The following is a 27,414-nucleotide window of genomic DNA, read 5'->3' as shown; positions in this document are numbered from 1 at the left end:
TCCAATGTGGATAAACTTGTCCAAACTTTTCCCAAGAATGCGCCACATTCACTTTAATGTGGTTTTCAAAATGCCTCTAGCCTAGAAGTAGCAGTGAATGCACGCGTGTTGAACACGGAATGTTAAAACGCTTAAATAGGTCGGTACCCAGATTGATTTCATATCCCCCTACCATGCAGTCTCTAAATTGTCCGGTCTCTACGGGATCCCCATTTTTCTGAACTTCCATTGTTCTTTCTATCTGTAGTGCTCATTTTGTACAGTTAATGCTCTATGTATTTTCTTTTACGACATACGCCCTTCTAGATATCGACATATATGCCCCACTTCTTTTGTCTCCTTTTCATTGCCTACTGTTATGTTTTGTATTAAGCATAGGTCCCAAAGAACAGTTCTTGAAAGTATGAATGAGCTTAAAAATCCCTCGTGAAGGTGTCCATGCATTACGATTTGTGGTTGTGAGTTCATATTTGGCTGACCTTAATCTACAGGAATCCTGAGGGATCTGGATGGAGGGTACATTCTACCAGAGAGGATTTAAATTTTTTGGCCAGGTACCACTGAGTGCTACCAACGGACTACTTTAAGTTAATTACTCCTCAGCTTGGAGTTATTGGACCACATAGGTTGTATAAATTCAAGCCCCAAATCTGAATGTAGGCAGGACAGTTATACTTCTCAGGGGAAATTGTTGCCCACCCAGCGCTGAGGCTCTTACCTCTGGAAGATGAATTTTGTTTTTCTAGCTTCTTCTTTTACTGAGCATATCATTGTCTGAGGGTCCTGACATTGTGTTGATGGGGTAGTTTGCCTTAGTTACTGCATTGGGAACAAGGCCTTTTCTTTCATACACTTCAGAGCCTTCAAATTCAAATTCAAGATTCTGGGGTTTCTGGGCTTCCCTGGTGGCCCAGTGGTTGAGAATCTGCCTGCCAATGCAGGGGACATGGGTTCGAACCCTAGTCTGGGAAGATCCCACATGCCGCAGAGCAGCTAGGCCCGTGAGCCACAACTACTGAGCCTGCGCGTCTGGAGCCTGTGCTCCACAAGAGAGGCCGCGATAGTGAGAGGCCCGCGCAACGCGATGAAGAGTGGCCCCCGCTCGCCGCAACTAGAGAAAGCCCTCGCACAGAAACAAAGACCCAACACAGTCAAAAATAATAAATAAATAAACTAAAAAAAAAAAAAGATTCTGAGGTTTCTGATATTGGCAGATGCCCTCAGGGAAACTCCAGCATTAGCTAAAGCATTACCTCTATTTTTGTTTTCTTCTATGTTTTTGACCCTTGGTTATTTCTCTTACTCTCTTGCCTGTTCAACTGTGCATTTAAAAGGGTTTTTGCCATACTTTTTTTTTTGCTGTACGCGGGCCTCACTGTTGTGGCCTCTCCCGTTGCGGAGCACAGGCTCCAGACGCACAGGCTCAGCGGCCATGGCTCACGGGCCCAGCTGCTCTGCGGCATGTGGGATCTTCCTGGACCGGGGCACGAACCCATGTCCCCTGCATCGGCAGGCGGACTCCCAACCACTGCGCCACTAGGGAAGCCCCTGCCATACTTTTATTGCGTGCTGATTCATAGCATAGAGGGAGCGGTGATCAGAATATCGAGTCTACTATACTGAGCACGTAGAAGGCTTGTGACGGTAACTTAACACTACCTTCAACAGCTGTCACTATAAACAGTGGGCTCCACCCTCACAGACTCTCAAGATGTTGTCACAAACCCATGAGCCACTGGTCACATAGCAAAATAGAAGGCAATAAAGCCTCATGGGCTTCCCTCTGTTACATTATGTCCCTGAAGCAATCCCTCTCTGTCTCCTTACCCCTATTTTAAGAGTAAAGTTTGAGACTCGACATATATGGAATCATGTGTCCTTACAATTCAGCAGTGGGCATCTTACCAGCCGGAAAGGACGAGGAACCAGCTTGGAAAATGACCTTGTAGTCTCTGTCCTCCTCAATGCAGCACTTGATGTGACGGGAGCTTGTGCATGGAATGGCAGCTTCCAAAGGATCAACCATGATATTGGGCTGTAGGGGCAGCGGGTGGACAGTGACATCTTTGGCCATGACGCTGTATGAATTCTTGTATCGAAATATGCAGTGATAGGTTCCTGAGTGGAAAGAAGCCAAGATGAGGTGGAACGAAGTCATCGCTCCAAATAGACATTTGCTGAGAAAGTTGAGAAAAGGCTTGGTTTTCCTTGTCAAGTTGGAGCACAGGCACAGCACCCGCTCCTGGGCCCTGGACTAGAAAATGCTCCACAGGTTCCCCTCCTGGGATCGCTATGCATTTGAAGGACTAGCTCATCGCCACCTAAATATTCACTTACTTCCGAATAAAATCAAGTGGCGTATTCAGAGTCATATAGCCTGTTGGGGGTGGAACTGAGTTTCAAATCTGGTTCACAAAACCTACTCCAAGGCTCTTTCTTTAGTCGGGGTTGCAGCGGGGGCGGAATGCGAATTTTGGGGTGTGCTGGGCTGGGGAGTTCTTTGAAGAAAGTTGCCAGTGAGAGGGAAATAGAGCACTGCGGTCCTGCGAGGCCCCCTTTCCCCATCTTTAAGGGAGTAGGTGCCTCTGGTCTGGGACCTCAGGGTACCACTAAGGAATGTGGGGAGGGAGTGGGGAGGGAGGGAGAGAGGTTGACTGTGAGTTCTTGGGAGAGCTTGGTCTGTGGACTCTGAGATTAGATGTCTGACTCTTATCTAGAAAAGTCTAAAGAGGAGAGCAGGCCGACTTTGCAGGAGTGAAAAGAGAAGGCTGCAGCAGGAGTTGCCTGCACGCCCAGTGCTTGGTGAAGCAGAGAGGACTGTGGACAGGGCTTGGGTTGAGCTTCATGAAAGGAACTTTTCCTATGGGACTTCACACCAGAGCCCATCAGAGGATGAACCGCCATTGGATCAGCTGTTGTTGGGACAGTGGAAGATGATAACAGCATCTACAGTTAAGCAGGACCTTTCAATGTTCCTGACATTCCTTCTCTTTGCCCCGACTCTGGAGGAGCCAGAGTAGCCGATAGCCAGAGGGGAAACACGTAGAACGGGAACAGAGAGGAAACGCTTTTTGATTCCCATTGGGAGGGAGGGGACATTTACATTGAATATAAAATAAAAGTGTAGTCGATTTAGATGAGAATAGATGATTTTTAGCACCTGAGACTGTTTAATAGTTCAGTGTGACCAGAACAGCCACAGCTCTTCCTAAGTTATTGCCTGATAGTAGGAAAGGGCAGTTGGGCAGAGCAACTCTCCTGTGTGAGTTCAGCACAGGAGAAAAAGACTCCCATTTCCCGATTGTATCTACCAAGTCCAGCCAGATAATAAGTAGTTATTTCTACAATATTGCCTAGGCCTTATATGAAAAAGTGAAGAACTCACAGGATCTGGACTGATTAAGCTTATAATGAATGAAACGCTTTAGAATAGAGGAGTTAAGAGTTGGCCTCTGTAGCAACACAGTCTCTGTTTCCCTTTGACTTTGCTGTCTACTAGATGTATAACCTCAGGTAGTTTCCTTAACCTCACTGGGCCTCAGTTTCCTCATCTGTGAAATGGAGATAATAATAGCACTCTCGATTCCTGGAGTGCAGCAAACAAAGAAGCAGTGAAGCAAAGCCCTTGTCCTATTCCTGTGTTTTCCTGGGACAGCGAAAAGAATGACAAGGACTCCTGGAGTCAGCTTTGCACCGAGGATTCTCAGGGCCAGTGGGTCACTGCCCACAACTCTAGAGTTCCTTTCCGAGATGTAACCAATGACCGGAATCAGGGCTTAGGACAGCTTCTTAACAGCCCTTGGGCTCAGTGCCAGGATAGGACCACTCAGTTAAAGCTGCAGCCTGATTTGCTCTTTACCCAGGACTCTGAAGGTAATCAAGTTATCAGGCACCAAGTCTAAATGTCTCTGTGAGGGTTTGGTTCTAGAAGTATCTTGAAATGACATATAACAAAGTATCTTCAGGAGGTGAGTATATTGGAGTGGGGGAATGTAAGACCTCTGTTTTAGAAGGTCATTCAGGAGAATGATCTTGGGTGGGAGGGAGGCATGGGATGATGCTGTTACGACTGAGCATCTCCTCTGTGTAAATAAAGCAGGTGGTGCCGCTTGTTGAGACAGTGTGATTGGCATCGTGCCCCTCCCTGAGGAGCAGGTGGCTGCTATATTCCCTGCATGAGTCTATGGTGAACACGGAGGAGGCAGGGCAGGTGCTCATCTCCCCACTGAAGAGCCTGCTACTCAGCCTGCACAGAGCCACCTCTCTGCCCTTTCAGATGCCTGACTGGGATCCTGCTTCTTATGGATGTGTGGTCTTTTCATCTCTGGCTGTAATCTTACCCATGCGACCTAAGCTGTGACCATTACTCTTGACACTTTTTTGAGTGATAAGGCAAATCTCCCAGACCCAGGTGTACAGGGGCAGGGAGGATGGAGAGAGAGGTAGAATGATTAGGTAGTTTTGTTCTTTTATTTTTGTGGTAACTTTACGACATTCTAAAGTTATATACTATATGTTTAAACATCTCCCTAAAAAAGGCTGACCTATATAACAATCTAAATGGGACTATATCATTCTGCTACTACAAGGTGGGAAAGAATTCCCTTTGTAAAACTATGAATCTAAATAAATGACTGTTTACAAAAAAATAAATAAATAATAGCACTCTCCTCTAGGTTTATTGTTTGAAATTAATTCATACACTTAAATACGTAAAACAATACCTATCACATAGCAACAGCTCAAGAAATGTCAGCTATTATTGAAGCAATTCTATCAAATGCCCTTTTCTTTCAAAAATTTGCATTTCCTCCCAACGTAAACAATGTCTAGGGATAAGTAGAAAACAAAAACGTGTTTTTCCCCCCTTTGGAACTAGGCATATAAAATCTTTAGGCAGAATTTTTATACCTCAGTTGGGTGAAACACAAGAGTCTGGTAAAAATACTTTAAAAAAACAATCCTCCTAAGAGTTTGGAATTAACATATACAAATCACTAATACGGTAAGTCCCCTACATACGAACATTTAAGCTGTGAACTTTCAAAGATGCGAACTTGCCCCTGTATGCCAGCTGTTGTACTGTACTACTGTACTTTTCAAGGTACTGTACTGTAAGATTAAAAATGTTTTATTTTTTGTGTTTTTTATGTATTTTTTGTGTGAAAGTATTATAAACCTATTACAGTACCGTACTATATAACTGATTGTGTTAGTTGGGTACCTACGCTTAACTTTGTTGGACTTATGAACAAATTGGACTTACGAACGCACTCTCGGAACGGAACTCGGTCATGTGTAGGGGACTTATTGTATATAAAATAGATGAACAGCAAGGACCTACTGTATAGCACGGGTACTATACTCAATATCTTGTAATAACGTATAATGGAAAAGAATCTAAAAAAGTGTATATGTGTGTGTGTGTGTGTGTGTGTGTGTGTGTGTGTGTATAAAACTGAATCACTTTGTTGTACACCTGAAACTAACACATTGTAAATTAACTATGCTTCAATAAAAAAAAAATCCTCTTAACTTAATGGCAAAGCAAAGACTCTAGAATCAAAGAGACTAGTTCTAATCCTGGCTCTACAGCTTAAATTGTGGAAACCTAGGCTCACTTTGCACATCTGTAAAATGGGAATAGTGACATCTTCCCCCGGAAGGCTGCTGCACTTAGTGTGAGCACATATGTCATATAGAGTGGCTGGCACGGGCATGGCCCAGGGCAGGCCCTCCAGGGATGGTAATGATTACAGTGTGTTTCCAGGGGTCCAGGTATCAGGGTCCAGTGTATCTGGGCTTTCACTCACCGTTCCACTCCCTGGTCGAGGTCTTGACTGTCAGCACCGACTCTGCTCCATCAGGATACCTCCTCGTGGTATAAAACCTTTTGTATATTTTAATTCCAGCAGAAGTGTTCCAATACACCTCATCATAGTTACTCATATCACTGATGCACTTTATAGAAAAGCTTTGTCCCTCAGAAACAGAAATTGGGTCCGGGGTTATTTTTAGGTTGGCTAAAAGAATGCAACAAAACAGACAAAAGAAAACCAATAACAAGTAAAATGTTTAGTCTTTCTGGTGACATCAACACCTGAGTGAAATTTCACATAGAGACAGAAAGCATGGGCTGTCCTGACTCTACTAGGGTCAACGTGGGATTGGTACCTTGCTGCTCCGGAGCTTTACTTGTTTCTAGGCTGTTCTCGGTGGTGCTCTGAACTGTACCCATTTCCATCACATGCCTTGGGAACTCGTGCACTTCCCCTTTGTGGCTGGAATTATCTCCTAATGATCAGCAGGGCAAAAGGTTGTAAACTACGGTGTCGACTTAACCCAAACTCCCCTCCAACCTTTTCCAGGCACCTCAAGGGGGACTCAATGGCTCAGTTCTTATAACCACACCATTCTCTACTCTTTTAAAATAACTTCAAAAAATACCATGCTGTATTTTCATTTCTTTCTTCTGTATCTCTTCTCCATAAACATGTGAGCCCCTTAAGAGTAGGACCCTCTCATCTGCATCTTCACATCCCCAGCATTAGCATTGGGTCCAGTACCCAGCCAGTGCTTTCCAAGCAGACGAGTGGTTTTTGGAATTACATGTTAAGTACAGGGATCACAGTGTTTACTGCCCAAATAATTATACCTGGGCTGGGAAGTACAGGCACCCTAATTTATGTCCCTATTTACTCCTATTTCTGAGAATTTTCTTGTAAGTTCATGAGGAACTAGTCACTGAAACTGTTAACCAGACCCTTATAAATAAAAGCTTCTATGAACATTCTACTGGTTTTGCCTCTGGTTCTCTTTCTACTCCTCTTTGAGCATAGCTGTCATTTCAAAATGCCATTCCCTCTGCCTTCTCTACGTGGACAATGTCATACCTTGAGCCCACAGATGCTGGCCAGCTTTTCCAATCAGTGTGAAATCTTATTCTTAGCCGTAAACAAAAGAAATCAGGGCTTTGCATAGTACCCTCCAGAAGCTGGGATTCAAATGCTCAGATGCAGCCCCAAAGTCACAGAGAAGGGATTCATATGCCCTTCATGTTGCCCTCCCTGGCTATAAGGATCTTGAGATGGTTTTCTAAGGCTGAGTTGTTTCTGAGGGTGGAAAGGAAAAGGCGCATGGAAGCCTCAATCTGGTTCTCTTGATTCCAGATGAGAATCAAACTACCAGACCGGTGGTTTTCAGCGAAGACTAAGCATGTCCCTGAGATAGCCAAAAGCCCACAGAATCAACACAACTCTCTGAGTTAAAACTTGCAGAGTATAACTGCCTCATTCTAGAAAACCGCAAATACCTCAAAAGACCCTGAACTTTTCTATAGTAATAATGTTTCAGATAAATCTAATCTTGATCTTTGTAAAAGTGCTAAGTCAGGATAGTAGAAAATGGAAACAAGAGTAACAAGTATGTTTATCTCAGTCCTTTCTCCAAATTGTTCAGAAAGGGGAACTGAGGATTTATCTAAATATAATAGTTTGTATTTGTATGATGGGTGGGTAGAAAAACACGTTTGTCTGCCCCACTTTAGCAGATAGGGATGAAGTTATAATGCTTTATGATATGAGCAGAAGAAATGATACTTTTAAGAGGCCTAGAATTACTTAAAATATTTTTTAAAACCCATTTGTAACAACCGTAAAATAATCACAAAATACCAGACTCTTAAATCTTCCTGCAGCATTCTCTCCGGAAAAGACGAAATGGGAGAGAAAGAGGAGGTGGAGGATGGTGGGGAGTGAGCCAGGCTATTGGAATTCAAGGGAGGCAGAATGGGATTATGGGAGGAAAAAGTGGGAAATTGGCGGTGTTATCCTCATTCAGTGACTAATCTGAGTGTGAAACCCTACTTCCCATCCACTTTCTGTCTTTCTAGTACAATGCAGGCTGTTCCTTCCCTGCAACCGCTGTTTCTTACCCCTACCCTTCCTGCTTTTAAAGACTTCGTAAGAATGTAAATGGCAGAGATGGAAATCCCATTCTGTGGTTGACCCCAGTCACACTCTCACTACCATGGAAGGCCCTGCTTTACTGCTCATGGATATTCCCAGTTGACTGGCAGCCCTTAGTTTGAAGTGCAAGGCAAAACATTCTAGTGAAAGAGTCCTTACCCACAGAGATGAATGTCACTTTTATGTCTTTACTGCCTCTGGCTCCGTGGGCGCTGATGAACTCACACGTGTAGATCACTGTCGTTCCGGACAATCTGCTCGGACACTGAGTGCCATTGGCCGTGAGGGTGTATCTGCTGCAGCGAGGGTCTGCGTCTGTTTCAGGGCTTCCTGCAACCACATAAGAGGTTCTTTTACTGTCACAGCTGGCTGACTGTCTGATTCGGTAGCAAAGAAGCCAAATCAGTGAAAAGGAATTCTTATTTCAATGTCTTCTCTTTGAATGGAGAGGCGGGATGGTGTAATGTTAGCCCTGCCACCTCCGCATCCAGGTGGCCCGGCTGCAGATTCCAACGTTACTACTTACCAGTAGGGTGTTACTGGGAAAGTCACTAAACCACTCTGTGCCTCAGTTTCTCCAGATGTAAAATGAGAATAAATAACAGCTGTGACCGGGGATTGTAGTGTAACTGTGTAAACATTTAGAACAGTGCCTGGCTGGGGCCGACCCCTAACAAAGACCCTTCGTGATGGTAGTTGGAGTGTGAAAAATAAAAAAGGAAGCCATGTGTTTGGATATGACTTCTACTGGAAGGAAGAAAATGTCAGATTATTTTGACTATTATTATTGTTGAAAGGAGGAAGAAACAGGACACGGACTCTGATATTCATCTCATTTGAGACCTGTTTTCATAACGTGTTCCTTCTTATTAGTATATATGTTTTAGTGGAAGCTTCAACGTCATGCTTTCTCAGGGTAACAGCAATGTACCCTTCAGAATAGCTGTTCTTCGCTATCTTCCTTTCCATTCCCGACGCTGTGCCCTCCAAGCCATCCTGCCTGTGGCTCTGTAACAGCCTCTTGGCCATTTTTTTTGGTTCGGTTCTTTCACTCTCTCTCCTCCAGCCCTGCCTTCTGCAATGTACTTCTGCCAGGCATTCTTCAAACACTGGCAATCTTCCAAAAATTAAAGGAAAAAAAACCCTTCTGATGAACTCCATCCAGCCTTGGCTGGATGATCAATGATATTTAAAATATTTTGATAAGTCACCAGCTTTTCTCCCCAGTCCCCAAAATGGTTGTTCAGAATACCAAACTGATTCCCCACCTTGAGTAAGTTACCTGCTAGTTCATAGGTACAAATGTCCCTTTCCTCTCCAAGGCTCACCCCTCTACTCATTTTTGGAAAACCTACTTTCTCTAATTCCTCCAGGACCTCACTCCATCCTTTATCGTTCCTCTCCCTTGACTGCAGAACAATGGAAGTTACTGAATGCAGCCTATAAGTTCGCGCTCTGTTTTCTGGAGTAGAGCTGGTAGGCAGTTAACCTAGCAGCGGCTCAAGGTTAAATAATATCCAGTGAAAATTGCCCACGACACTGAGGATACATAAAGGCATGGTTTGCAAAGCTTTCATCCTTACCAGAAAGCAGTTATTGCGGCAGATGCAAAGTATGCAACTGTTTTAAATGTTGACATTTATCTTCTTTTTTTCCCTCCTCTCAAAAGTCTTGCAAAGTGGGTACCATTGTCACTATTTAAAAGATGAAGGTCTGGGACTTCCCTGGCGATCTAGTGGTTAGGACTCAGTGCTCTCACTGCCACTGCCCAGGTTCAATCCCTGGTCAGGGAACTAAGATCCCGCAAGCTGTGCGGCGCAGCCAAAAAAAAAAAGATTAAGTTCTCAGAGTCAAGATGACCCAACTTGCTCTGCAGCAGGAACAGGGCAGAGCTGGAATGACAGCTCTTCAGGACCAGATTCTGTCTTACTGGAAAGCACGGGTTGTAAGGCTAATTTTTCTACAGTAGAAGACTGGGTTCAAGTTCTTTTTTTTTTTTCTTTTTCCTTTTTTAAGCCCAATTTTGTGTGCATTCCTACAAGTAGAGAAATCACTATTTAAAATCAGATTTGTCTACGGCAACATTAGGAACACAGAGGGAGGCACAGGGGGTAGGAGAGAGAGCAGTGGGTGAGGAGGGGACCCTTGGTGCTCTCGGGGAGATGGTGGGCAGCTCACGGAAAGCCTCAGTCTCCTCATGTGGAAGACGAGGGATGGGATGAAATCCGTGGTTCTCACAATAACATCTCCTGTGAAACTGAAGAAAATTAAATTGCCCGGAGCCCAAACGTGGAGACTGTGAACGAGTGGCTCTCAGGAGGAACCTTGACAGCTGGTCTTTTTCAAAAGACAACTGTGGACACCCTGAGGGGCAGCCAGGCTGGGAGAGGCCGCCTCTGACGGGGCTGTTTGCCACTTCCAGCTGCTTCTCTAGGTCTCGCCTCAGCCCCCGAGGCAGGCCTGTCTCTAGCGGCCCTTTATAATGTGACTTGAAGGCCACAAGGCCGATTTCTGCTCAATAAAGAAAAAAAAAGTCTCCCTTATCTCTTACTTATGTCCTACTGGGCTACAAACATAGCATTTCAGATGGCACAGAAGCATAAATAATAACACACAATTAGGGCTTCCCTGGTGGCGCAGTGGTTGGGAGTCCGCCTGCCGATGCAGGGGACACGGGTTCGTGCCCCGGTCCGGGAGGATCCCGCGTGCCGCGGAGTGGCTGGGCCCATGGGCCGTGGCCGCTGAGCCCGCGCATCCGGAGCCTGTGCTCCGCAGCGGGAGAGGCCGCAACAGTGAGAGGCCCACGTACCGCAAAAAAAAAAAAAAAAAAAAAAAAGGCAGTGGTAGTCAGGGCAAAGAAGAAGTTGACGAACTCGTCTGGAAACTGTTCTGTCAAAGAGGGAATTAGACTGTTGTTTTTTCATCATCGCATAACAAGAGCTACGGTGAGAAGGTGAGAATACAAACGCTGTTGCCTTTAAATTTCCCAAGTGGTCAGTACCTTCCCGTATAGGCAAAGCTAGCGCTAAGTACAGGCGAACCAGAAGCTGCACTAATGACTATTCGTACCTCTGTTATTACTACTAGTACTATTAACACTATTACTTGTTACCATTACCACTTATATCATCAACCCATGCCCCATGATTTGAAATAGCCTCAGAAAGCCCTCCCTATTCGAAAAAGACCGCCTTCTTAAAGCTAGAAATTGTCACGCAGATTACTTCCTTTCTGTCTTATCCTTTGCCGGAAGTGCTTTGAAAATCCAGTGCAACCGTTTCTGAGAAGCTGTAATACATGCAGTTCTAGATGCTTTGGGGTGAATCATCTAGCTAGACTGCTTTCTGCTGAGCTGGAAAAACGGGTGATAGAAGAACTGGTGGAATCTGGAGAAAGACTGCCGCAGAGAGGGGACGGCAAGGGAGACGGAAGGAGGGCAGGGTGTTGAAAGCAGGGGCTAAATTCATCAGAGAAACAACCCTGCCGGCCCCCGGCGGCCAGCCCTGTGGCAGGAAATCCACTGTTCTGCCGGTCGGTTCAGCCCACCCTGGGCGTTACGAATGTCTGTAGCAGCGGTGGCCACAGCGAGGTTCCTGAGCATCTGCACAGCAGACTTCCTGGTTCTCTTGCCAGATGGCGAGGCTTTTCACCTCTCACAGTTGAAAGCGTCTAAGTCAGTACTCCGGGAACTGTGCAAGGTCCTTCTACCATCTGGCAGTTCCTCCAGGATGTCTACACCTCCTCTTCCTTAAAAATTAGGGAAGTGACTAAATGGACCATATGTCAACATGTTCAACAGTTACCAGATGCTTTTTCCATTCTCTGGAGCACTTTAAGGTAGAAAACAAATGTGCTTTTCAAACTAGATGTGCTCAGAAAACGTTACATCCAAACTGATCCTTATTTTATTTATGATTTAATAATGTCTGATAGCAACGGCTTTATAAAATAAAAGCTCCACCACACTGATGTACTTCATGGGTAAAGCCACATTTTCCTTTAAGGATTTTTTACTAAAAAAGGTGAGCAAGAGTTTCCCTGGTGGCGCAGTGGTTGAGAGTCTGCCTGCCGATGCAGGGGACGCGGGTTCGTGCCCCGGTCCGGGAAGATCCCACATGCTGCAGAGCGGCTGGGCCCATGAGCCATGGCCGCTGAGCCTGTGCATCCAGAGCCTGTGCTCCGCAATGGGAGAGGCCACAACAGTGAGAGGCCCGCGTACCGCAAAAAACAAACAAACAAACAAAAAAAAGGTGAGCAAATAATACTGTCATTTCTTAAGGGAAAGATTGGATCTTGTTATGTGAGGTTTCTAGGCAGAAAACAGTCTTCTGTTTCAATACAAATTCTGCCGGATCAACTCACTCTAGTGCTGGCTCACCAGGCACGTGTGATATAGTTTGACCAAGGCGAAGGCTGTGAAACAAGGTGAGTCCCAATTCTTTTCTTTTCCCAATTATGACAATCTTGGATAAGTCATTTCATTTGAACCTCGATTTCCTTATTTGAAAATGGGAGGCAAAAAAACGCCAGCTTCAAACTTGTGGTCAAGTTTAAGTGGGATTAAAAGTGATAACATATCTTTTAAAAATCGGTTGATCATAAACTAGTATACAAAACAGAATCACCAATGCTATTTTAATTTCTCCTTCTTGTCATTCATCAGTATAAACTGGAAGGTGGGGAATTTCCAGTGATATCTCAGATCTGCAAACAGGATCGGAAATTGACATTGGTTGAGAGACACACAGGTTGACAGAGAAAGATATAAAACAAGAGGCATGGAGTCAGATAATACAGAAAGAGACATGGTGACAAAGGCAGAGAAGTGGGAAGGACAGACACCAAGAGGAGAGACACAGGAATGAGACTCTCAGAGTCAGACCCCAAAGCAAAGCCAATGACCTAATCCTTGGCTCTCTGCTGAAGAGGGAAAGGAGAGGGCGGTGGGGACAAGCTTGTCTTGTCTGTAGGCAAGACACCATGCACCTGCATCATCCCGTCACTCCCTCTTGGGTCTTCTCTGCCAGAATCTTGTCTACAACCCAAGCATGAAACTTGTGTGTGTATATTTTGGGAATTTTGTTTTAGAATGGCTAAGCTGGAGCTGGCATCAAACCTCATACTTTTTCAGTCTGGAAAAAAACCCAGCCACCTGACATTGGCTCTTTCACCGACCGCATCTCCCATTTTTACTTGGTCAAGAGGCAAAAACCTGTTTGCAGAAGGGCTTCTAACAGTCTCACCTGGAATGCTTACAGACCCCTGTTGCTTCCATTCAACTTGACTCCAATTCACCGTCATCTCACTGCAGCAGTTCAAAGACACAGGACTGTTGTCACACATCACCTTCATGTCTTCATTTGCCCAAATCTGGATGGATGTAACATCTATTTTTTTTCTGGACCCATATTCAAAAATATCTAATGTCAGTTTGCAAATATATTCACCTGTATTGAACACACAAAGGCATTTATTATTACTATTACACATGTCTATTTCCTTAGAAGAATGATAGCCTCATCTCATGTGTCATGACAGTACTTCGTGAAACATCACTTCCAAAAGCATCTGAGACTTGGTCTAAACAACGCTAAAGGAAGATTCAGGAAGTGCAGAAGGTCAAGGCAGGTATTTCTGGTGCCATAAGATAAAAGAGTAGAGAGCTGTTCTCAGGAAAGAGCGGAAATCTGAGTCCTTGCTAGTAAGAAAAGAAGTGTGGGGATGCTTCAGAGGTAGAAAGGGAACATGGGAAAACCTTGGAGAATTAGGAGATCATGGATAATTTTGGCATCCTGTTTAACTCCGTGGCAGGTCAGAGTCAACAAACATACGATAGAACCCATGTGTCTGCAGCCCAGTTTCTCATTCAGAGAAAAAGAGATGCTCCTGTTGACATCTGGGTTACCATATGGGGCTATTAAATTCTAGAATGTCAGGTACAAAACGTATGCTTCTGTGGTTGCTGGGGAGGGACAAGCGGGAGGGATTAAAACAGAGGACAAGAAAATGGGCGGGGGAGGAGAGCAGGCACCCATATGTTCACTACCTTGATTGTGGTCATAGTTGTACGGGTGTACACACATGTCAAAACTTATTAAATTATACACTTCACATATGTACAGCTTATTATATGTCAATTCTACCTCAACAAGGCTCTTCTAAATTTTTTTTAAATGTTAAAAAAAGGAGTTTACTTTTTGTCTTAGGTTCCAACTCAAAAGCTTCAGTAAATGTGGAAAATTATATTTGTCTCCCAAGGCTAAAGTTGCTTGGCTCATTCATCATGGGATTAATCTTCAGTTTTGAAAAGCTGAGCCTGGTGACTTCGTTTTGAAGAGGAGAAGGCTATCTACACACACCACCACGGTTTGATTCTTTCTTAGCCCTTCATTCCTTTCCTCGCCCTGGTTACTGGATGGCAACCCACCCGCGTCATCCTGCGTGATGTTGTAAATGGTGAGGCGAGACACGGAGGTCATGTTGTTGAGCACGTAGGTGTAGATGGAGAATCTGCTGCTGTTCTGGATGTCGAAGCCTGTGTCCACGTGCTGCCAGGATACGTTGGAGGACAAAACTTCGTTCTCACACATCAGAGTTACCGTATCCCCTTCAAAGATGATTTCTGGGGTGATGGAGAACTTCGTTTCATCTGGAAACCCAAAACAAAAGATATCAGGGTCCCAAAGCAAATACATGGAATTAATGCTACTCTCTGAATGCCACCACCACTGGGGTTCTCGAGAGGTCTTCGTGGTGATGAATGAGGCAACGCGTCTTCCTCACTCCACCCCTGGGCAGCTGGGATCTGAGGCCCCAGAGTGACAGTCTGCCAGCTACTAGGGACATGGTTCCCAGTTTGGGATCTTTGCACACTTAACAGTCCTCAATGGTACTAATGGGGATCCCAAAGCTATTTTCAATATTTCAAATAATCTGTCACAGACATAGAGAACAGACTTGTGGTTGCCAAGGGGGAGGGGGGGAGGGGAGGGATGGACTGGGAGTTTGGGATTAGCAAATGCAAACTATTAGATACAGGATGGATAAACATCAAGGTCTTACTGTATAGCACGGGGAACTATATTCAATATAGTTGTGATAAACCATAATGGAAAAGAATATGAAAAAGAATGTGTAATATATATGTATAACTGAACCACGTTGCTGTACAGCAGAAATTAACACAACATTGTAAATCAACTATATTCAATAAAATTTATAAAATAAAATAAAAATGCAAAAAAAAATTTAAATAGTCTGGTAGAAAATTGCACATTTGCTTATGAAAAAGCCACCCCAGCTAACCTAAACATCAAGTTTCTTTGCTACTGATTTGAAAGATATCAACTGCTTCTTACTGATAACTGATACCTCATGCTGACTGAAAGCTCTGTCCTGTGTCTTTGATGAATTAAGAGTGGGAAAATAAATTAATTTTTTACAATGAAGTATGCTTGGGAAATAAGAATGTTTTTAAAGACCTAACACCCATGGGCCCATAAGAGTGGGAGCTTATGAGATACACAGGTCTGTATTTGAATCCTGGTTCTGTACCAGGCATAGCTGTGTGGCCCTGGGGAACTTGCTTAGCATCTCTGAGCCTCAGCTCCCTTGTCTGGAAAACAGGAGCAGTGAGCACTACCACGGGAGGTGATTTGGAGGAATAGTAACTATTCTTATTGTTTTCACAGTAAAATTCTGGGGAACCCTGGTATTAAGCCATGTCACAGACAGAAATGAAAACACGGTGTTTGCTGTTTTTGTGTGTGTTTTTACGGCTGTCCCTTGTTTACACAACATACAGATTTTTCCCTCTAAGCTGTGCTATGTCCTTCATGAGCTCCATGTGCTGAGAAAATCAGAGGAGCTGGGGAAGCAGGTTTGGCAACTCCTCTTTTGGGTGGTTCTTTATGCCCACGCCACACCCTGTCCGTACTGTAAACGTGGACTAAAATACCACACAATTAATTTAGGGTGCTGTGATGTTCTGGTCAAAATATCAAGGTATCTAAATATTTCTTATCCCGTTTTTTTAGGCTCCTGGATAAAATAAGATTTCAGAAAATTGCATTCAACTATTAGGAAGCAAGGCCATCCGTGAATATTTCATGTAGTGAACTGACCAGGAAGGCACAGAAACTTATGTTACTTACTATGTGGCCTTGAGCAAATGATTTAAATCGAAGCTTCCATTTCCTCACCTGTAAAATGGCGATAATAGTATCTACCTCACAGGATGTATGAAGATGAAAAATGTGTAAAACACTGGGTTTAACATAGAAAAGGTACAATAACCGTGCCCGCTTTTCATTAGCACCATTGCTAATTACAAGGATCCGGAAAACTGCCGGATTTCCGTGGTTATGTGGAATTGATCGTAAATATATTGGGAGTGATTAAAGAAAGGGGCGTTCTGGTTAAGGGACCCTGCTGATTGGTCAAACATCACTAGAGGATTAATATATGGCAGACTAAAAGGGACCATTCTGAAGACTGCCATGTGCCTTTCCTGAAATAGTTTCATGAAGATGGACTTAAAAATAATTTCCTGATACCACCTCATTCATTCAGCATTTTTCTTTCTTTTTCTCTTCCTCTCCCCTGCACCCCTCACTCTTGCCGCCAGATAAAATTATAATTTAAGAAAAACACACCCAGGGACTTCCCTGGCGGTGCAGTGGTTAATACTCTGCGTTTCCAATGCAGGGGGCGTGGGTTCGATACCTGGTCGGGGAACTAAGATCCCACACGCTGCGCGGCCAAAAAAAAAAAAAAAACCTACTCAGCTACTTGACTTTTTTGGATCCTTGTATTTTGGATAAACCCCACTAACCCTATGGAGAGCAGGCTGGTATTTAAGCTCCCGGGGGGTGGAGTTGCATGTGACATAGTTCATGGTCATTGGTCTAAGGCTGTGGGTATCAAGGACAGAGATGAATGTAGATTCTCTTGCAAAAAGGGGCATCGAGTGTCATTCGCAACAACTTCATGGCTCTTTGGAAGAATAAGCTACAGACACTAGAGCACTTCTGTGGTTTTGGACTGACTGTCAGCCACCGGTCAGGAAAACTGCTGGATACTTATTCCTGTAAATGTCTGACTATATTCAGCACAATGGAAATTTGGGGGAAAGAGTCATCATAATTGAAGCTCATGTATGCTAGAGCTTGCTATTCTCCTGTGCCCTCAGAACCATAAAGAAAAAAGTTTTTTCAGGCCAAAGCATCTGCCGGTTGGTGGGATGGCATTAGGGGTGAGGAAGGGGTTGGCGATGCTGGGATTATTTCCATGTGAGTCCGCACCTGGAGGCCACTTATTTCCCTGCGTTGAATTTTTCAGTTTTCATCTATGTGGTTGCTGCCTTATTCATTCTGAATTTTTACCTTGCTGTTTTTCTCTTTCTTGTGTTGTAGCACTTTCTTACCGTTGTGTATACCCCTTTCAATATTTTATTTTTAAAAATGATCCAATGTTTAAAAATATGAGCAGCGAATGTAGAGAGAAAGAGTATGGACCTGTTGTAAGGATGGTCTGACTCCTGAGAAGGGGCACTTTTCCTTCCAGCTGTGCCTCAGACAATCCCTTCAGTGCCCTCCCCATGGTGAACTGTGTTGTTCCAAAGAGGAGTCACCTTCACTCTGGAACCACGGACCTGAGTTAGACAGAACACCTACCGGCCAGTACCGGTCCACCAAATCTCTGCTCAGTTGGCTCCCCTTTCTATCCCCCAAGTAACAATCGATCCACCCACCTAATTACACAACAGAGCTCAACGCCATACCCCATTTGTAAAATGAGGGAGAACATCTACAATACCAGACCTCTTACCACTGCTACATCTGATCCAAAGCAGTGTTTCTCAAACTTTCCATGCATCAGAATCACCTGGAGGGCTTGCCGAAACAGATTGGCCCAGGTTGGTCTGGGGTGGCCCCAAGAATTTGCTTTTCTAACAAGTACCAAGATGCTGCTGATGCTGCTGGTCTGGGGGTGACACTTTGAGAACTACTGCTCTAAAGTAACAACGGTCCCCCTAGTCAATATCAATGCATTTCATGAATATCCCCCACTTCCACCACCACCACGTTAGTTCTACTTTTTTGGATGTTTTGGGTCTGTTAATTTAAAAAAAATCCATAAACCCAGATGGCTCTGTGGCCCCCTTGTAAAAATCTCTCCCTCCTGGGAACCCCCCCCCCCACTTCCCCAGTCACAGTGATATTAGCAGTGTAAGGAGGCTCTGAACAGGCCTAAGATGGGGAGAAGGTACCAAAACTCTATGCCAGGAACTGGAGAGTCTCTCTCCACGGAGGACACTGTAATGTGATCTCCCAGATTTAAGCATCATGATAAATGCCGTTACCATATCTAAGTAGAATCTACACATTGGAAAAATGTTCTACTTACTGCTGTAAGTAACCTGGAAGGAACTGCTGTCCATCTTGTAGGTCTGCCTGAGGTTCTGTGTTACTTGCTCGTTTGCTTTGCGCATTAATTCAGGTGACGCTGCTGTTGTAGTGACTTCATACACCACAACCACACTTCCAGGCCTGGATGGAGACCACTCAGTTCAGTAAAGCAGTAAGTGATCTGGAAGAGTCTAGATCCTTATGGTTTATTTGCATAAGAAAACAAAATGGCAGGAAGAGCCTGGGGACTTTATCTTCAAGGGTCCACTGAAATCCAACCTGTTTCTAAGCTCTAGCTGAAAGCCTGAGGCAGGGCTCGAACACTCAAGTGTCTGCAGATGGGTAACATCAATGACTGGAAGAGCCAGATGGGGCAGAGTGAATTGAATCCTACAAATGGGTCAAAGGATATAAGCCACAAGGTAGAGACTGTTGTCACACAGTCTGCTGGCCCAGGTTACCAGCTATGCTGAATATCCAGTGAAGCCAAAATCCTCAACGTTTCTGTAAACATTCTTCATTTTTTAATTGGCAACTAACTTTTTGAAACACTGTGCAAACACACTTAGGGCTGCCCGGTGCCTAACTCCACAGGGATGCATTCACATGACAGTGCGCAACTCTGTGGCCATGGCTAGCTGGCTAACTTTTTTTAATAAAGGCATCATTGCATGCATGACTTTATTTCATGTTTGTATTTCGGACTTCCCTAGATGGCAAATGTATCCCACATCTTTGTTTGCAAAATTTTTGCGTGCATAGAATGAACACAAGTCTTTTTCTCACCTTCCTTCTAAGTAGGTACATCTCTAAGGAGTGAGCTACTATTCTCAGTATTTCCTTTCACTTTAAGCCCTGGAAATCTGACACTGTCTTCACCTTTACCAAACTGCCCCCACTGGGCATCCCAGATGGTGCCCTTCTAACGGGCTTTTGTTTTTTCACTAACGTTTTGGTATCTGCCATTGGATAAAAATGACCCAGTTATAGCATTCTTACCTGAACTCTGTCACTGTCACCAATTTGAAGCCTGGTAAAATACTGTAACCCTTCCAGAACTGGAAAATAAAGCAAGACAAGTGTCACGGATCAAGGTCCACTGAGAGACGGGTCAACAATCTGAAACAGAGTGAAGAGTGTCTATTTCTTATCACCCTGGGTAAAATGCTCTCCTGTATATTTTGTTAGCGGCAGATCTTTGAAGAAGTGATTCCTATCTACCTAGGTCATTCTGGGTTCTCCAGGAAGCAAACACCAGAGTAAATGTGCAAAAAATTTACTTAGGGAAATGCCTAGGGGAAAATAATGGGAAGGCAGTGGGGAAGACAGGGAGAGCCATCAGACCCGAGTGAAATTGTGCAGGAGAGGCTGGATGAAATCATCCTAGACTGAGCCTGGGAAGGTTCAGTACAGCCTTCAAAGGAGTCCCACGTTTGCTAGACAGACCCGCCCTGCTCATTCACTAGCAGCAGGCAGCCAGCCCTGCCATGCGGCAGCAGCCGGGCCCTCAATCAATTGCATTTCCTGTAGTTGGAAATCTTCGAGGTGCCTTCTTGCGGCTGCCACACTGCTGGATCGGATCCCTCACTTAACATATCACAGCTCTGGTTGAGCCAATGTGGTTTTTACTGATGTTTTTACTTCATTTTGTTTCCCTGGATTCCAACCCCACAGGAAATTCAATTTGAATCAAGTCATATTTACAGAGCGGATGCCGTGTGCCAAGTGCTGTGTTAAGTAGCTGGATGGGTGGGATCCAAAGATTAATATGTAACTCTCCTTTTTTCCTCAAAAGTGTATAATTTAGTGTGTCACGTGTGTGCGTGAGGAGGATTCTCATGCTGTGCAGAACTATTACATGTCGGATATGCAAATCAGAGATCCTACAGCTCATCTGTATCCGAGTTTCATCATGGCGTCCATGAACAATGGTAATATTTGACTGGGTAAACAGGAGGCCACTCCTGGCTTGAGGCAGAGGGTTGGCTGCCCAGAGGGTTAAGGGGAGTCATTACCTCAGCCCACCTGTGGCAATTTGTACCACACCAGTTGAGAAGCTCTATTCCAAATGAACTGACTCAGCAAAGCATTTAGGTTTAGATGAATTAATCCAATGTAAAGCACTTAGAATAGTGTCTGGCCCACAGTTTACAATGAGAGAATATCCTTTTTTTTTGCATGAGTAAATTTACATATGTATACAGTCTTTTTCATATTCTTTTCCATTATGGTTTATCATAGGATATTGAATATAGTTCCCTGTGCTATACAGTAGGACCTTGTTGTTTATCCATTCTATATATAATAGTTTGCATCTGCTCATCCCAAACTCCCAATCCATCCTGCCCCTTCCCCCACTCCCCCTGGGCAACCACAAGTTTGTTCTCTATGTCTATGAGTCTGTTTCTGTTATGTGGAATCTACAATATGACACAAATGAACCTATCTACGTGAGTAAATTTAAATCTGCCTTAAGTGTGAATGCCTTGGGACCTGCAGTGTAGAGTGGTGTGGAATCCTCTGTGCCAGACTTGGTCTGGTCTGCACAAAAGATGTTAGGGGTTTCACCCATGTGATGTGCGAAGATGAATAGAAATGCACCATCAGGTGCTTCTAGACCAGGTTCTTGGACCTTTTAGTAGGTTTCTGTGAGTTGATGCTGCCAAATTTTATGTGAATCAATTCTGTCCTGGGAGGAAGTTCCACCTATAGGTCAAGATGATGTCCAATCATCCCCTGAACACTGTCTGATTTGAGCGCTTCTTAATTCATCGTCCCAGAGGTATAGAAATAATTTCAACATTCACATTCATAAATTCTGACAGATTCAAGCAAACGACCCACTGTAAATGCAACAGATTCAGTTCAGCTCAGAGTTTGTTGGTTCAGAGCCTCCTGGGACCAAAACTCACCGCTGTTTCCAAGTCAGTCTTGTAGGACCTATAGAGGGCAGAGGAAGAGTTCTTGAGTTCTTCTTGAAAGCCCACATTGAGTCTGACCGACATTCGCAGGGTAATATCTGCTGAAGAACACAGGGCAATATTTTAAAAATCCCATGTCAGCATTTGAGTACACACAGGACAGAGAAGCATCTGGTTGAGTTGATATCAAATAGCCACTCAACAAACAAACATTCAGTGAGCAGTTACTTACCCCCCTGGAGCTGGCAAAAAGGTCCCTTGGGAGGCAGTCCCTTAAGGAGACTGCAATGATGCCCTGAAGGGGAGCCATCACGCCCTTGACAAGTGAGATTGTGGAGGCACTTTTCCTGAGGCCACTTATAGCCTTTCTCACAGGAGCACCAGACTTCATTTCCAGTAGGTCTGCAGACTGCCATCAACCAGAACAATGAGGAGAGAAAAGGTAGTTACCGCTTTTGTGTTTATAGACGTCAAGTATTTATACTTGTAGGAAACGCTAACTCCACTTCATATTGCCCTTCTGGCAAGTTCAGTAGTTCTGCATGAGATTCTCATGATTCCCGTACATGTCACCTTGCTGTTAGGCACGGCCATCTAAAAGATGACAGCTCTGACCATCCCAGGGGCTGCCTACAATGATAAAGTGCTCAACAGATTCCCGGACTAGAGGGTATGGCAGCCAGCCTCCAAGATGGCACGACCCATCCCCGCCTCTGGGTACTCACGCCCTTTTATAACTCCCTCTCATGTTGTACTAGGGTTGGTCTGCGTGACCGAGAGAATATAGAAAGAAGTGGTGGTGCATCGCTTCTGAGGTTAGGTTATAAAAGACACTGTGGCTTCCCTCTTGGTTATACTCTCTCGCTCTCTCTCTCTCTGATCACTTGCTCTGGGGGAAGCCAGCTGCATTGCATGAGGACACGTCCTAGAGAGGCCCACATGATTAGGAAGTGAGGTCTCTAGCCAATAGCTAGTGAGGAGCTGAGGGCTGCCAACAACCGCAGGCGTGAGCCTGAAAGTGGGTTTTCCAGGCTCAGCTGAGCCTTCAGATGATCGCAACTCGGGCTGACGGCTTGACTACCACCTCATGAGAGACCCCAGGGCCAGTGCTATCCAGCTAAGCTCTTCCTGGATTTTTGGCCCTCAGAAACTGTGTGACGTAATAAACATTTGTAGCTTTTTGTTTGTTTTGTTTTGGTTTTTTTTTTTCGGCCATGCTGTGCGGCTTGTGGGATCTTTGTTTCCCAACCTGGGATCAAATCCGGGGCCTCGGCAGTGAAAGCGCAGGGCCCTAATCACTGGATCGCCAGGGAATTCCGAGTTTGTTGTTTTAAGATGCTAGGTTTGGGGGTAACTCATTATGCAGCAATAGATAACAAATGTAGAGTATAAGGAAAAATTCTAAACTTGTGCCTTTTACATTTCAAGTCAAATGTGAACAGCCCAAACAGACTCCAATCCCATTAAAAACTGACACTGAAAAATGCTCTGAAAACAGAGGGCTTGGAATTTATGTCTAAAACTGGACTAAAGCCACGTCACTGTGAGCTGTTTGTTCTGCGGGTGGGCATCTAGGCAAAGGCCCACAGAGTGACCACCCAAAGGAAAGCCATCAAATAATTGTTCCTGAAATAGGAGGGACAACCAAGTCCCCTGGGATCCTTGGACACCGCTTCCGTCCTGTGCTCCAGCAGCAGGAGGAGCTGAAGGAGAAGCAGAAGGAATGGAGAAAGTCAAGGCTGCTAGTGAGTGTGGTGAACATTGGCCGGGGATAATTCAAAGGGAGCCAACAAGATCCCCTTTGTCAAAATCTCTCTCCCGCTGACGTGAAAAGCATTTTTTTGGTTGTTTTATTTTTGTTGTTGTTGTTTTTCATTTACTTTTTTTTTTGCTGTACGGGGGCCTCTCACTGCTGTGGCCTCTCCCGTGGCGGAGCACAGGCTCCGGACGCGCACGCTCAGCAGCCATGGCTCATGGGCCCAGCCGCTCCGCGGCATGTGGGATCTTCCCGGCCTGGGGCACGAACCCGCGTCCCCTGCATCGGCAGGCGGACTCTCAACCACTGCGCCACCAGGAAAGCCCTCATTTACTTATTTTTGAGATGGATGTGGAGGTGATATCAGCAGAACTTTTGACTCCATGTATGATACAAATGTGCCTTAAGAGGATGGCGGAAGCGACCACCCTGGACCACCTACCGCATTTGGGGCTTGACACACATTAGCCATAAAAATCCTCGGTTTTGTGTACTATGATTAAAAATGCCTTTCCGATAACTAATAAGAACCTACTGAATAGCACAAGAAACTCTATTCAATGCTTTGTAATGACCGATATGGAAACAGAATCTAAAAAAAGAGTGGATATATGTGTATGTAGAACTGACTCACTTTGCTGTACAGCGGAAACTAACATTGTAAATCAACTATACTCCAGTTTAAAAAATTTGATTAAAAAACATGCCTTTCTTGAAAGGATCGTAAGATAAGCTGTTGGAAGAGTGGGTGGGGGAGGCACAGGAAGAGGGGCACGGAGAAAATTTGGGGTGCTTAGATATGAGTATCATGGTCAGTAAGTCTAATCTTCCTTACCCAGCCATTACCTCCTCTCTGAGGTCAACTCTCCCCAGGCTACCCCCCTCCAAACCCCACATCCCCCTCTAACAGGAAGGGGCTCAAAGCAACATTTCTCCTGATTGGCCCAATCCTCCTATTTCAAGCAATGGGTCTTCTACTCACCTGTTGTCACCTCGATGCTCAAAATGCTGGTAGCTGGGTCAGCGTCATCCCCTTGAACTGGAAAACTGAGGTTTTTCAAGTAAGCTTTGCTAGGCTCCAGGAAGGAGGCATCTTCAAAACTGACCTCAACATTGACAGTGAACTCTTGGGCTGCAGGACTGCTCACGGCAGCTGGAACGAAAGCATATGAAGGCTGTGAGAACTCACTGTGGTGGGCAGAGAGAGAACGTGATGGACCTTTCAGCGCTTAAAGCCAATGACGTTTTAATTAGGTGGTTGGGATGAACGGACGCACACTACTATATATAAGATAGATAACCAACAAGGACCTACTGCATAGCACAGGGAACTCTGCTCAGTGTTCTGTGATAACCTATAGGGGAAAAGAATCTGAGAAAGAATAGAGATATATGTACGTGTATAACTGAATCACTTTGCTGTACACCTGAAACTAACACAGCATTGTAAATCAACTAGACTCCAATACAAAATAAAAAGCAGAAGTTTCTTGGGAATCCCCTGGGGTCCAGTGGTTAGGGCTCCACGCTTCCACTGCAGGGGTCATGGGTTCGATGCCTGGTCGGGGAACTAAGATCCCGCATGCCGTGTGGTGCAGTTAAATAAAGAAATAAATATAAAAATTAAAATTAAAAAAAAAAACTAATGACGGGGACATGTGGATGCTGGACACATCACCCTTTAAGAATTTCTAATGAACTTTTTTAGAGAAAAAGAAGTTTGTTTACTGATCACCACCAAGCCCTCCCTCCATGATTCTTCCTCTCTACGACTCTGCTATATTAGAGGAGAAAGGAAACAGATCTAGCTCGTATCAGCGCTGTGGTCTCTGGCCATTTGAGAGCTTCACAGGCCAAGCTGAGGACTTGTCCATCCTCTCCATTCCCACAACCCCCTTGGTGTCCAAGGCCAAGAGTGACTGTGTGGAAAACGGACTCGAATGGGACACGAATAGAAAAAGGGAGACCCGGCAGGGAGGCCTGGCAACCATCTAGACAATAAAAGCCACGGTCCTGACTCACCAGCATGAGTCAGTATGTTTCTGACACCAGTCAGTGGTCATGCATGTATTTTGAGAGCTGAAGGACGCACTCACGGCCTGAAGACCTCTGGGAAGAGTCATGTAGTTAATTCCCTTTGTTCTTAGCCTGTGTGCAAAGCTTGGGCTCTTTGTTCTTACTCTGTATCTCTGGTGTTCAGCACATGCTAGGTACTCAACAAAAGCAAAACTGGCAAATTGGAAATTAAAATAAAAGAGATCTTCAGCAATTCATTGTTCTTCCAAATTGTCTCAAGACGGGTTGCCTGGCTGGCATTCTAGATGAGTCTGTTTCCCAATCCAGGCAAGCCAGACAATAGATCTATTGGAATGTTCCTGCATAATTACCACTATTACATCATGTCTGGGCTGTTGGTTGTAAGTTCTCAAGGGCAGAAACGGCTTCTTTTACTTCTCATGGCCGTACCCACTCCATCTGGCATGCAGCCCAGCACATAATAAATTCATGTCCAATCAATTCTTGATAAACCTGTGATTTCTGAGTTGAATCACAGATTCACCTTTCTGTCATGGCCAGAATCTTTGGCTCATTCCTGGTTGAAATATATAACTGGAGCAGAAGCCATGGGCTTGGTTAATAGCTAATGACGAACCTTCAAAAAATAGGAGAATTTTTAATACTGATGCCTTGAGAAGACAAGTTGTGGCTTATTTTATCCTGTCAGTTAAATAAGGAAAAGATTAGTGAATACCTGCAAGCCTTTTACTTTAAAATATAAGTAAAATCTGGAAGTACGATACATATATATACATATATGTATATATATAAAACCATAACATTAAAGTTCTATGTCTGTTTTCTAAAATGACAAAGAATTTCCCCCATAATATCACAAGATTTGTTTTAAATGTTCCAAGGATTATTTATGAGAAACACTAAAATGGAGTACGTTTGCTATGGGAAACTCCAACTGATAAATGTTTATTGTAGAAAATGGTAATATTTGTCCACTTACAGCTGTAAACTATGTTTGTCTAGGAGTTTGGTTTTACTTATCAACCTTGTTGAGAATTATTTCATTTTGGCATCCTTCAACTTGCTGTAATTAACTCAAACTGTAAAAAATATCTGTGCACATTTTCTTAAAATTTGGAATGCATCTTGCGGTATGTTTCCTCCTTATAAAAATGTATTTACAAGTAGAACACGGTGACTTTTAAAACCCAGTGCGGAATCTCAGTTTGTCACAATATTATGGCATTGCTTGAAATTTCCTGTTTTCTTTCTGATTTGCAAACGGTTCTGTGATGCAGACAAGCTTCCTGGAAGGACTGCTAATCTTAATCTGAGTGATCCTAACCCTAGACATAGTATGTGGCCTGCTGGGAACATCTGCAAGAAGGGCGGCTGCATGGTATTTATAAGCTCTGTTTTAGAGCACATTCTTTTTCCTGAAAAGTAATGCAGCAATGTTTATACCCTCCGGAGGATTCAGAAGCTCCAGGATCCTCTTTGCTGTGGTCAGTCTACTCTCCTGCCAGGAATGAATGTAAACAGGATTTCCTGGACGGCAGCTGCTTTTGAGATGAGTGAGGTCAGTAACAATCCCGTATCACCCACTCCATCACCTGCATTATTGCCTCCCAGGGTCTGATCCCAGCATGATTTCCATGCCTGCCTGAGGGTCGTGAGTATCACCCATCCCTGAGCCCACCTCTTTCTGCTCTTTACAGATGTAATTGGAGAACGAGCATGTGCCTGAAAAGCACATGGTGCTTCCTGGATGTCATCATTCCCCACTGAAGCCAAAGTAGTTCTTCCGCTGAGGTCCTACAAGGAGCTGAGCCAAAAGCTTAAAATACGACTAAGAGGACAGTTCCTGTGACTTGAGCGAGTTCTAGTCTATGGCGTTTGTGCAAATATGAATTGAAGCACCAGCCTATAAGGCCCCCTTCCCCTCAGCCACCTTTTATGTTCTTGACAACTTCTAAGGGGGGTTCAGAGTAACCCTCAGCCTGAGCATCAGTCCTCTATAGAGACTGATAAGAATGGGAAACATTTAATAGAGAGAGAAATGTCTTCTTGAAAATGGTCAATTCTTCAAAACAGGCTCGAAAACACCATAGTAACTCAGAAGGCTACAGGTCTGCCCTTGGCGATCATCTATTCCCGTGGTCCCCGCTCCTGACTGATGATATCCACATGTAGGGATTCTACACACACAGATACTGTGGGGCCTCGACCCAGGTGAGTCAAAGTAGAATATTTATAAGTTAGTCCCAGAAATCTCTGCTTTTAGGCATGAGAAAAATGATTCCCCCAAAGAGTAAATGACTTTCCCCAGCTTCTGCTGCTTGCTG

General features: G+C 44.4%; 1 protein-coding gene across 10 annotated transcripts in view; it reads right to left on the bottom strand.

Annotated features, from left to right (window-relative positions):
* The window catches only part of ADGRF5 (adhesion G protein-coupled receptor F5), a 106,596-nt gene that overhangs the window by 12,644 nt on the left and 66,538 nt on the right, over window positions 1–27,414 (bottom strand). For 7 of the 10 annotated variants that reach the window (XM_073810639.1, XM_019949968.3, XM_073810640.1 and 4 more), the window contains 11 exons: window positions 24,036–24,206; window positions 21,530–21,706; window positions 21,289–21,398; window positions 19,376–19,434; window positions 18,375–18,517; window positions 14,395–14,616; window positions 13,211–13,414; window positions 8,127–8,297; window positions 6,175–6,294; window positions 5,814–6,023; window positions 1,906–2,118 (listed from right to left, as the gene is read on the bottom strand). In XM_073810639.1, coding sequence (XP_073666740.1) covers window positions 1,906–2,118; window positions 5,814–6,023; window positions 6,175–6,294; window positions 8,127–8,297; window positions 13,211–13,414; window positions 14,395–14,616; window positions 18,375–18,517; window positions 19,376–19,434; window positions 21,289–21,398; window positions 21,530–21,706; window positions 24,036–24,206 — 1,800 coding nt within the window. The remainder of the gene's footprint in view (window positions 1–1,905; window positions 2,119–5,813; window positions 6,024–6,174; window positions 6,295–8,126; window positions 8,298–13,210; window positions 13,415–14,394; window positions 14,617–18,374; window positions 18,518–19,375; window positions 19,435–21,288; window positions 21,399–21,529; window positions 21,707–24,035; window positions 24,207–27,414) is intronic. The other 3 variants (XM_033864123.2, XM_073810641.1, XM_019949970.3) reach the window with 3 other exon arrangements.

The sequence above is a fragment of the Tursiops truncatus genome, chromosome 10, assembly GCF_011762595.2.
Source record: "Tursiops truncatus isolate mTurTru1 chromosome 10, mTurTru1.mat.Y, whole genome shotgun sequence".
NCBI lineage: Eukaryota > Metazoa > Chordata > Mammalia > Artiodactyla > Delphinidae > Tursiops > Tursiops truncatus.
Note: the sequence above shows the minus strand (reverse complement) of the source record. Positions and strands in the feature narration are given on the sequence as shown.